Raw genomic sequence first — 12,513 nt, forward strand, 5'->3', positions numbered from 1 at the left:
CAAGATATTACAACTTAAGTGAAAAAAAGTTCACCAGATCGACGATAACCGACAAGCTCGCATACAGGTTCTCCTAGTGCAGCAACTGCGAGTTTACCCCTAATGGGGAGAAGCCGTCACTAAAGAAACCAGTGTGAGAATAAACGGAGGTGGGTGGGTGGAAAGTGGAGCACTTTGAGGTCATGATTTTATGGTATGTAATACGTGTAAATAAATGCGACTTGAATGCAGGAGAAAATGCATTCCTTTGAAACTCGGGCCTACGAGTTTCGTAATACAAGGAATGTCACTTTTAAAGAGAGCGAGAGAGAGGGGCATCTTTACAAACAACTTTCACTTCCACTTTCACTTTATTACCTTAAAGGCCCCCAGGGTTGAGGCCTTTAAGGTAATAAAGAGATAAGGTAATAAGACTTTAAGGTAATAAAGGTAGAGAGAGCTGGCATCTCTCTCGTCGATTCCATGAAATCATGCCGAAAATACCTTCGTTCATATCGCGATGCATCTCCAAAGATGTAACTTACGAGGGGTGCCTGAAGAGTTCGCAGCCCAATCGTGAAATCTTTTTCGCGTGTTCTTGTTTTGCAGTGCAAGTGTTGTCCAGTTATTGGAATGGTCTCACGAGTAATCTGGATTTATTTAATTTTTTTTTGGTTTCAAGTACAGCGGTTTAAAGCAAGGTCGCGAAGCTGAAATATGAAAAGGGAGAAATTCGCAAAGCGAGCAGTCATTAAATACCTTTTGAAAAAAAAAAAGGACTGACACCACAAGAAATTCACAAGGACATGTAGTAGACATTAGGGGACTATTCTCCTTTTTATGTTATGGTTAAAAAGTGGGTTGCCGATTTCAAGCGAGGCCAGACAACAATTGAAGATGCTGCGCGCAGTGGTCGTCCCTCAACAGCATGCACAGATGAAGATCTGTGCATGAGTACAAGACATTGTTATGGCTGATCGACCTGTCACACAGCGGCACATTGCAGAATGTGTGGGCACATCAGAAGAGATGTTTGGCCATATCCTAATACAGCTCCTGAACATGCACGAAGTCTCCGCTCAATAGGTGCCCAAACTTTTGACATTAGACAACAAACGTCCGAGAGAACTTCATTCTGCAGAAAACCTGCAACTGTTTGAAGCTGATATTAATCTTTTTTTCTGCAGAAATTCGTTACAATGGACGAAACTTGGGTGCATAACTTTCGTCCTGAGTCAAAAGAAGCCTGGAAACAGTGAAAACATCCCACATCCCCCCTCCCCAAAAAAGGCAAAGGTGGTTCCATCCGCTGGCAAGGTTATGGCATCAGTGTTCTGGCATTGCAAGGTTGTCAATCTCTTGGAATTCCTCCCGAAAGGTCAAACCATCAACCATCAACTATGCAGCTCAGATTCGTCATTTGAGGTCGGCAATTAAGGAAAAACGGCGAGGGATGCTCCGGAAAGGGGTGCTGTTTTACCAGGACAATGCACAAGTTCACACATCGGCTGTTGCGATGGCTGCAATTCACTACTCTGGTTTCCAACTGCTTCAGCACCCGCTCTATTTCCCTCATTTGGCTCCCTCGGACTACCACCTATTCCCACAGATGAAAAAGCACTTTAGTGGAAGTCGTTTTCCTTTTGATGAAGCCATCGTGCACGCCGTAAAATACTTTTTGGAGGAGAAGGACGAAATGTTCTACCAAAGTGGAATAATGAAACTCCAAGAGTGATGTCATACATGTGTGGCTCTCAAGGGAGACTATGCCGAGAACTGACTGCAAAATTTTTACCCACGGTCACCACGTCCGGGTCAGGCCACGAACTTTTCAGGCGCCCCTGGTAATCTTAATGCAAAAATGCTTGTTTAGTTATATTCAAGTTTCAAGTTTTCAAGTTTATTTCTCCAAAGTTAGTACAAATTGTGTGCAAACACTGTATGACTCCTTAGCCAAGGGCTAGTAGTGGGGTCATTTACAAATATATAATTGGCAGTAATCTTGCCTGTGACACTTTAAAGCACAAAATAAATATGAGGATATTTAGGTGCACGTTAAAAAAACCCAGGTGGTCAGAATTAAACCGGAGTCCCACGATACGGCATCTCCTATAATCTCAATGTGTCTTTGGGGTTTAATACGGGTGTCTCACGGCGCACTTTTGATCGCGATCAAGCCCGATCCGGATCACAATTCTAGACTGCGATTGGCTCCCCCACGCAGCTAACGCAAAGGAGCCAATCACGACAGAGAAATTTGATCCGGATCGGGCTTGATTGCGATCAAAAGTGCGCCGTGAGACACCCGTATTAAACCCCGCCAATCAATTTTTTTGATTGGGGGTTTACGGGATTTTATGGGGGTTTACGTGCCAAAACCAACATTTGATTATGAGGCACGCCGCAGTGGGGGACTCCGGAAAGTTTGGACTACTTAGGGTTCTTTAACGTGCATCTAAATCTAAGTACAAGGGTAATTTCGCATTTCGCCCCCCACCGAAATGCAGCCGCCGTGGACGGGATTCGATCCCGCGACCTCATGCGTAGCAGCCCAACACCATACCCACTAAGCAGCCACGGCGGGTCCCCGTCAGTCATAACAGTGTAAGCGTTTGATGGCAAAAATTGGCCGCCCGCGCCGACCTGGTAGGGGGAGAGAGAGTGAGAGAGAGAAACGGAAGAAAAGAGTTGCGCTTCGATGCCACGCCACTCGCCCGTCACATTCCGTCGCGAGTCGGGACAGCGCGATTTTTCCTCCTCCGTGCCGAACCGGGGCTCGTGTGTGTACTACGCCCGCGATCCGTGGAGCGCGCTGCGATCGCGCCAGCCAGGGGGGAGGCCTCTCCACGGCGCGCGAGCTTCGAGGGGCGCAGACCGCCGGCTCGACCAGAGCCAAGTGGCGGCCACCGCGGCGGTGGGCGCGAGCGCGGCGAGCGTCTTCGCTGCCCGGTCAGCGGCGCCGCCGACGCGTGCATGGATGGATGCGTACCCGTGCTGCTGGCGCTGTGGGCCTACGCCACGCTGTCCGGTGAGCCGCTACACACCTTCGCTTGGAATCTCTCTCCCCCTTTCTTGCTGCTTCTCGTCTCGCCACGCGCTAGCGCGCGCCTAGCTTCTTTTCTTGTTCGGAGCAGTCAAGCGCGCCCGTGTCTCGCCTTCACAGGACGCGAAGCACGTGTTTCGTGTATAGGGCCAGCATGACGCGTTTTAACGCGACAGCGTTAAGGGACCCGTGTCGCAGAAGATCCGGTGTCGGCGTCGTAGCCTGCGTAGGCGTCCCGTGAGCGAAAAGTATAGTATACGGCACTACAGTTCTTCTTCTATCACTTAAGTTGCTCATACCTTGTCTTAGAGTCTCTACAAAGTTATTCCTCGGGAATTTTGAGAATGACAGCCCACAAACAAATGTCGTGAAACAAAACGCCGTCAGCGCATTCCTCGAGAGCGCCACACATAATTAATTACAGCACCTTTTCGGTAGGCCCGTAGGCCGGCTGTCTTTGGGAGCCCACGGTAAAACCACAAACAAGGAAGTGCAGGGTGACATGAGTTGGGCCTCTCTTGAAGTCAGAGAATCACAGAGCAAAATTAGTTTTGAAAAAAGACTCGGGAACATGGATGCAAATAACTGGGCGGCTAAAGTGAACAAGTATCTGTACCTGAAAAAGCATGGACACAGAATGGAGGAAGAGGTCAAGAAAATTGGCAGCCAAGTACAGGGTGATGAAAGGGTAAATAGACACCCAGGATTCATCAAAAAGAAAGAGACAGAGACAGCGAACTGGATGCAAAGAATGGAAACAAAAATGTCCATGGAGATTTACAACAATGGCGAAAAACAAATTATAAGAGAAAATCTCTACGATAACACGAAGGGAAATGCCTTGCTATTTGAGGCTCGAGCTGGTTGCCTAAGGACAAAAACATACCGGAGCAAATATTCGTAACATGATGATGCATGTATATGCTGCAGCAAAGATCCGGAGATCACTCAGCACATCATATTGGAATGCGAAGGGATTCACCCAGTGAGAACCGTAGGTAACGTACACCTTCCAGAAGCGCTTGGGTTTAAAATGGACGGAAGCATCAATCGGTCAGCAGTCAAGATAAGCAAGAGAGGTTTAGAATACTTGTGCAAAAAAAAAAGAGAGAGAAAGAAACTAATGCAATGGTAAACTCAGCGGTAATGCAGTTCCACTCAACGTGAAATCTGGGGAAGTGCAGAGTAGTGATTCGCCGGTGTTTCCCTTGTGTTTTCTTTGTGTTTATCTTGTTGTATCCTGTGTTTATCTTGTGTTTAGCAATCCATCATCCGTTTTGACACCTGTGCTAAGGCACAACTGGTGGGAAACCGCCACGCACATGGAGCCAAACCACCATGCCCATGGAGCCAAAGCTTTGCTGATCATAGAAGCGATTTTAACGAATTTATGTTAATTAATGCGCTTAATGCTTGATTATTCCGGTTTTTAAATTATTCTGAATAATGTTAGTTTATTCTGCACTTGATTTGACCCTGTTTTGAGCCCTTGTTTTTGAGCGTGATCACGCGGTAGACGCCGACGCCGGCAGCCTGGGCCCCTAAAGTGTTTCGCACTTAAAAAGCAGGGAAGAGATTGATACGACCTGAGCTCTTACAGTCATATGTAGCGATACAAGGTAGATTTTGAGGGAAAGAAAGAAAAGATTTCTGAAATGTATACAAAAATGCAAGGGAAAGAACATGTATAGCATACCTGATTAAATCAAGTGACTAGTTGTCACCACCCCGTTTCAAAGGGGATGCCATTAAATCATCATCATCATCATGGTCTACAGTGCTGAATGGATTCAGCTTTTGGTAGCACGGCCACATACTGTGCGTGAACGCGTCATTGATATCTGGTACCACGAGACCGCCACAACAGGTTTCGATGACTTCATGAGTTTCCTTTTTCACGTCCGAAGCCGCGTTGCACTTGGCCCGCGTTTTGAACCGGTCGTATTAAAACGTAACGGAATTAATATTTTGTGGCGTTCTCCGGGAGTTGGGGCTCCTTAGCGTTATTACCGGGTCGACGGCTGCCTAATAAAGAAATAAAAATTAGCCCAACATTTTTTGTCACTATCTTCTTCAATTTTCTTTTGGAACGATAAATAGTTTTTCATCCACGCTTCCATCCAAGCATAGTCCAAACAATAGTTCAAACAATCGTAGTGCCAGCCATAACGCTTCCTCGTTTTCAGATGCTGCCCACGACGATGGGGAAAGGGAACGACAAATAATTGAAACGACAAATAGTTTCATCCACGCTTCCGTCCAAGCACAATCCAAACAATAGTCGAAACGATCGTAATACCAGCCATAGGGCTTCCGCATTTTCAGATGTTGCCCACGACGTGGGTAAAGAGACGAAGCGTCCGCCTAACGTAAAAGAGGCGGTCTGAGGGAGCTCATGGCTAAAGATAGGCCGGCGTACTTTGGCTGCGACGTCATATACGAAGGCCGACGCTCCCACTACAAACCACGCTTTGACAAAAAAAAAAAAAAAAAAAATGGATGGTTCCAATGGTTCCCCCATTGACGTGTTCCGGCTCTCGGTATTTCCGCGTGATGTGACGGCTCAAAGTGCGGAGTCCTTTTGCCAACTATTGGCTCCTAGCGACGCGTGAAGTGCCGCGTAGTGGTTATTCAAGTGCCAGGTAGCGAGGGTCTTACGGAATGAGAAGTCATGGCGTGGTGAGTCGCAATTGGCGCCACTGAAGAGGCCACAGTTAGAGACGCACATTCTGTAACGGTGGGCCTAGCTACCTCCCGTCATGTATCTGACACATGTATCTTTAGTCGCTATGGAAGAGCTCGAAACTTGCAAGGGATCTGTGTAACGGAGGCCTTCGCCTGGCTACCTCACGTCATGTATCTGACATTAATCGCGGCTTCTTTAGTCGCCATGGAAGAGCTCGAGCTCAAACCTTGCAGGGGATCGCTGAGCCGGCGCTTACGAATACCATATATATAGGTGCAGTGCGTATAAGCACAGATCCTGCACCTTAAATTACGTCTTCGGCAGACACCGAAACAGAGTTCCTGAGCGTAAAACCGGGACCCGGTGCCAATTTACAGCTTGAAATGTTTGCGTTGGAGAAATGTCGCAGAAATTCACATTTTTCAGAAGCATTTATGCTTTGTTATCGTAAAGTAAAAAAAAAAGGCCACTGACAAAAATGCTTAGAACGTCTATAGGTCTAACGGGAATATGTCCTGAGTTATGACGACAATGTCCTTTGCAAGGTGACAGATAGTGTCCACTTGTAATTGCTTTACTATGATGATAGGGTTTAACGTCTCAATGAACACTGAGACTATGGGACATATACTGGAGCGCTCTGAATTCATTTCCACCATCTGGTATTCTTTGACACGCACACAAAGCAACGTACTCTATAACGTTACTGCGTCCCGCCACCATCGAAATGCATTCGGGAATCGTAGTCGCGACCTATAGTGCTCAGCAGCGAAACGCCGTACCCACCGAGTCACCACGGTAGGTTTTCAGCTGTAATAAATTGAAGGAGAGAGAAAAAAAAAATGGATTTATGTTTTAGTTGTGCCAATTCGTACGATGATGATCTCGTTCTAAAGCCACTTTGCCAAACCGCAACTGATACATTTCTTTCCTATTTTAATTTATTACACGTAATTCATACCCGAGCGTTCTTGCGTTTCGACCCCATCGAAATACTGCCGCTGCAGCCTCGAATCAAGCCTGGTGCTCAGCAGTATTACGAAGCCACTTGTGATCCACTTAAGAAAAAATGTGTCCAACTGAAGAACCACGCGTTTTTGCGTCGTTGGTGCTTACTGGCTATATTTTGGTAACGTTGCGTCGCAGCCCACCCAGGATCCATGTTATATTTGCCGATGTTGATGCTTTGTTGCAGAGGCTTACTAGTCATAGCTGATCCGTTATATAGGGCTGAAGGCGCACGACTTTGATGTCATCGCTCGTAATTATTTTCGACGTTTACGCCGTGGCGACACTGACAGAGTCGCAGAAGATGACACAGTGGTCGAGGAAGGAAGAGTAAATGCACGTGTCCTTTGCTTCAGTGCTTCAAATTTTTGTTCGTTTGTTAGTAAAATGTAGAATTGCGTTGTAGTTTCAACTGCTCTTGGACAAACTCGCAACGCCGAGGGTTTACACGATGCGAGAACTATTAAAAATGCAACGATGCGATGAAAAATAGGCCATGCTAGGCACTTTCTTCGACGTTAACACCGATAAATGGTCGGATTTGCTTAACGCTCATATCCAGAAGGCCAGAATACGAATCGTAGGCTGACATCAATGTGAAAAGCGTTAAAAAAATAATAATAACGCTTTTAGGAATCGCTCGAACCGAAGGAAAATTACTCTTTTAAAGGTTGTGCAATATCATCCCTTGATCATGCTCTAGTTTATTATTTAAAGCGCCTCGAAGCTCCATTTCGCTCTTCCAAGCATCCCAATAGTCAGGAATTCATTACATTGTGAAAATGGCAGAAATTATACAAAGCAATATGCAATGAGAACCAGAAGAATATACAACATATCATGGTTGCGTCTGCGTGTAGCCAATGCAGCAACGTTTCTTCTCGGTGTCACGGGGGAACCTTATCTAGCTAGGGTGTCATTAGCCTTTGTCGCTGTCTTTTTTTTTTTTTTTTGCTTGTGACACTACGTTTGTGAATTCCGAATATCAAGGAATGTGAAGATTGCCCTGCTCATAAAACAGTACTACGTGCGGGTAGAAGAGATTTTGAATTGGGACACAATTCCAGCTAGCTGGCTTTATAGTTGTTTACTAGATAAATTAACACTGTTCTTCAACAGATACATTGGAATAAAAACAAATGCTTGATTTCATTGTATCTGTTCAATAACAGTGTTTATCGTGGTGCTGCTTGACGAAGTCTGATTACTGGCCTGCTTTCACGTCAACCCTAATTCTTAGCTGCAATGTGTAAGGTAACACAAAAATTATATTGATTACTCTCTAACAACTAAAAGCGGGTTATGAATCCCCTGTAACGCTTCAGATGACTCATAAAAAATTACCGACCGCGCTGTGCGACATACTATCCGGATTAGGTAAGTAGTAGTCCTGAATTAAGTAACATAAGTAAATAGTGTAAACGGCAAACATACATTTGGTAAGACAGGACTGTGTCCTGCACAACGTCCATATTTATTTGTATGTTGTTCTGAGTAGCGAGTTATTTAAGTGCACAGTCGATAAACTCAGTACTGGCTCACAGATGTAAAAAAAAAAAAAAGAAAGGAGCCTTGCAGCGAGTAAAGTGAAAACAGGGATTTATGGATTAATTTGTATATGTGTGTTACGTGTAAATCTGTCTGTATTAAGAACTTGCAAGCGCACCAAAGAGTGAAGTGTTTCGTGCAGTAATGTATAACCTACCGCGGTGGTGCAGGGGCTTTGTCGTTGCGCTTCTAAGCACTAAGTCGCGGGATCAAAGACCGGCTGTGGCGGCCACACTTCGATGGGCGCGAAATCCAAGAACGCCTGTGTACCGTGCGTTGGGTGCACGTTAAAGAACGTGTAGGCAGTCAAACTTAATCCGGAGTCTACCACTACGACGTGCCTCGTAATCATGTCGGGGGTTTGACACGTAAAACTCGAGTATTTATTTTTCATGCATTATAAATTAAGAACAGTCTCGTTGCACTTCAAGTAATAATGCGGCTGATAACTGCTAAAATGTCGAACCTGAGAAAGTCGCGCAACTACGTTCAGGGAGTATTTCTTGCGGATACCAAAATGGCCGACATACGGGCCTTTGAGCGCTTCGGTATGCTTATGTTCCAAATATACAAGAAATCAGAACCACGACATGCTCGGTGAAATAAAAGAGAGAGAAATTAAAGATGGAAAGATTTATATTGTGTTGTTTATAGGTCCTGTATTATTGCAATCGCTTCTTACAGTTGCACAGAAATTTCTCGTTGCGTAACCTGCCCTGACAATCCGTCTTTTGTGTAGTGTGTATGTGTGCGTGCGTATTTTAAATTAAATTCGGGGTTATTACAGGCTAAAAACAGGTTCAATACCGCGGCCGAGATTGAACCCGCGACCTCGAGCTTATCAACGCAGCAGTATAGCCATTGAATTATCGCGACTTGTTTGCGTGGATGCGTGTTTGTGTGCCTGCGCGTGTGTTTCCATGTTGTTCGCGTATGTGTTGCTGAAGCACGCAGCAGTTAGAAAGCAAGAGAGAAGGAGAGGTTAGCTCGTAAACCTCAAAAGCGACGGCTGGCCTCATAAAAATGTAACCTAGCAGCCAACAGCTTAGGAAACTGTAGCCGCAGCTCTGGATAAGCCACAACCACGACGTGCGCAAACCTGGTCTATACTCGCCTGACCCGCATGTTAGCGCATGTGCTAGTTTTATTCCAGCAAAATGCAGTTCACCCAAACGCTGCTCATTCTCTCTTACGCGCGTAAAAGCTGCCCTAAACGCGGAAACAAGGAAAGCAGCGCAAAGAACTGAAACATGCACTGGTGCTGACAAGGCCGAGAGGAAACCTTTGGCAGCAATAAACAGCGAAGGAGTTGGCACCTTGGCCGGATACTCGCACACTGGAGACAGCGAGGAATGGAGGACTCAAAAGCCTAAGAAAACACGGGCCAATGAAGTCGCCCACACACAAAAGAAAACGAGTAACGAAAAGAGGCAAGAGAAACGATGTGGCAGGGAAACAAAAAAGCACAAAGTCGAGAATGACGTTCTCCTTTCGCCTCGTTTCCCTCAAGAGTAACGCCTTACTGTGCGAACTTTCCGCTTCACTTTTCGAGCTCTTCCTCTTGACCATTTACTTTAGAAGTGTGTGTGTGTGTGGGGGGGAGGGGGGAGGGAGGGGGTGGACCGGAAGCGCGCTAAAGCGAACATAAAGAAATAATGCCAAATATGCGCCTTGCGCAGGCGTCGTCATTTTTCAAGGAGGTTAACGCAACTGAAAAAAAAGAAAGAAAAAAAAAAGAAGTGAGGTTTGGTTGGGTTGGGTGGGTGAGGACGCCTATTTTCCCACCGGTGAGCTCGCGGCCACTCGCATCGCCCAAGTGCTGGGCGAGCAAGCGTTAGTCTCAGCGATGAAGTCGCAATCTCCTGAGGCCATTTGTCGCCCGTTCGCGGCCAGCTGCTGGTGCCAGAAAAGCACGGGTCTCACTCGTGCGGCGCTGTGTACACGCAGAGCTGAACTCTGGTGCTTCTGGAAGCGCGGTTTATTGCCCCGCTGAAGCTATCGCGTGTTTGCTCGATTTTCGTAGTTTCGCTGTGTGCTTATCTTGCTAAAGCTGCACTACTGGTAGAGACGCGCTAAATGTACGCAGGAGTCACACGCTTTTGTTAAATGGGCCCTGAACAGCGGCCGTTCTGGATTTCTGAACTCAGCTCAGAGGTGTTATTAAGGCACTGTGTCCGGAAACCTGTCTAAAAGGTGCAGTTGTTAAAAGCTATAGCTCTTGCCCGAGGGCATTAGTTCGAATGTATCAGGCGAATTTTATTGCCACAGCAATTGGATGCTTGAGGCGCCAATTATTATTATTATTATTATTATTATTATTATTATTATTATTATTATTATTAGTTATTATTAGTTGTTGTTGTTGTTGTTGTTGTTGTTGTTGTTGTTGTTGTTGTTGTTGTTGTTGTTGTTGTTGTTGTTGTTGTTGTTGTTGTTGTTGTTGTTGTTGTTGTTGTTGTTATAATCATTACTATTACGGGAATTACGGCTCTAGTAAACGCGGAGGGTGTTTTCGCCTGCTCGACTCTAGAGGAGTAGGAGTCCAAGCAGTCGCGGATTATTTTACCCCTATTTCTCATCCTTATATAAAGCTTCCGGTTTCAATACTGGTGTCAGTCAGCAGCACACAACGGCTACTACAGCTAGTCCTGTGTTGTTTGATGAAAAGCTCATCAGCGAATGCCTTAAGCGCTTGAAGCCTTCCTTATCCTGCGGCCCTGATGGTATCCCCTCCGCAACTTTAAAAGCTTACGGCAGTATATTTGCCCCAGTATTGACATCTATGCATAATACCTCTTTGAATACTTCCACTTTCCCTCACAAGTGGAAAACTGCTCGTGTTTATTCTGTATTTAAGTCTGGCTGTGAAACCGATGTCTCGAATTATGGGCCGATTTCTCTCCTCTTTGCCACGTCTAAGATTTTTGTGATCGCTCTTCACAACATGTTGCCTTTTACTGTGAAGAAGTCATTGATTCTGAATCAGCATGGATTTCTCACCGGTCGCTCCGCTATCAGAAATCTCGCAAAGTTCACCACATAGATCTCCGCGCCGGTACTTCAAAAGGGGCAAGTTGACACCATTTATTGCGACCTCAGCAAAGCTTTTGATTGGGAAAGAAACCCAGGTGGTCAAAAATAATCCGGAGCCCTCTACTACGGCGTGCCTCATAATTAGAACTGGTTTTGGCACGTAAAACCCCAGAAAGAAGAAGAAGAAGGGTCAGCCATCTCACCGCTTCTCATCAAGCTTACGCGCTTTGGTGTTGACTCGTCAATCGTAAATCTCTTGCGGCATCTCTTGCGGCACCAATCTTATTGATAGATCATGTTTTGTTAACGTCAACGGCCACACGTCTTTTTCTTACATGGCAACTAGCGGCATCCCTCAAGGATCAGTGTTAGGACCACTCCTTTTTTAAATTTTTATTGATGACGTTCTTTCCGAAATTCGGAATTCTTCATTCCTTCTATATGCCAATGACATAAAGATGTTTAAGGCAATTCACACTGTTGATGACTGTCGCATCCTGCAGTCTGACCTGCTTTCTTTTTCTAAATGGTGCACAGATAATAACCTCACCTTGAATGATGCTAAGACCAGGGTCATGACTTTCACCCGCAAAACAGCAAGCATTTCTTTTTCTTGTTCAGTAGATTATGTACCATTGTGGAAAGTCCGTGAGATCAATGATTTCGGTGGACTTTTTGATACGAGCTTACACTTTTCATCTCACACTGAACGTGTTGCAATGCGGGGTACGGTATGCGGACTCTTGGCTCTGTATGCAGACTATTCAGAAAATTCAATTCTCCTACACCGTTCCGAAAGTTGTAGACAGCAATCTGTCTTCCTGAACTCGAATAAGCTTCGGTCGTCTGGAACGGCATTTCTAGATCCAACAGTGACATTATCGATCGGATCCAGAAAAAGTTTCTAAGCATATATCATCCCCGCTTTGCTAACACGGACGCTGGACCTTGCTCTAGCACTGTCGTATTGTCATTGCCCTTACTTGTTTCGTATTCCATGCAAGATCACCAGAGAACATATGCATTTTCATGTTCCTGCCTGTCATCAGCAACACTTAACCGCCCACAGAATACAGAATCTTTATAGCGCCAACTTTAATGATCTTGCTATTTTTCACAGCTCCCTGTCATTGTTCTGTTCCGAGCTTTGCGTTGTTGTCTCCTAGTTTCACTTTTTTTTTTCAACTGCCCTTATCCACCTTTTTCTTATGTATTT

At 45.5% G+C, this 12,513-nt stretch overlaps 1 protein-coding gene across 1 annotated transcript in view; it reads left to right on the forward strand.

The window, feature by feature from the left end:
- Positions 1 to 2,952: 2,952 nt before the first annotated feature.
- The window catches only part of LOC119456743 (hemicentin-2-like), a 113,841-nt gene continuing 104,280 nt past the window's right edge, over positions 2,953 to 12,513 (forward strand). The window contains exon 1 of the mRNA XM_049669061.1: positions 2,953 to 3,007. Coding sequence (XP_049525018.1) covers positions 2,953 to 3,007 — 55 coding nt within the window. The remainder of the gene's footprint in view (positions 3,008 to 12,513) is intronic.

Source organism: Dermacentor silvarum, chromosome 6, assembly GCF_013339745.2.
Source record: "Dermacentor silvarum isolate Dsil-2018 chromosome 6, BIME_Dsil_1.4, whole genome shotgun sequence".
In the NCBI taxonomy this organism is placed as follows: domain Eukaryota; kingdom Metazoa; phylum Arthropoda; class Arachnida; order Ixodida; family Ixodidae; genus Dermacentor; species Dermacentor silvarum.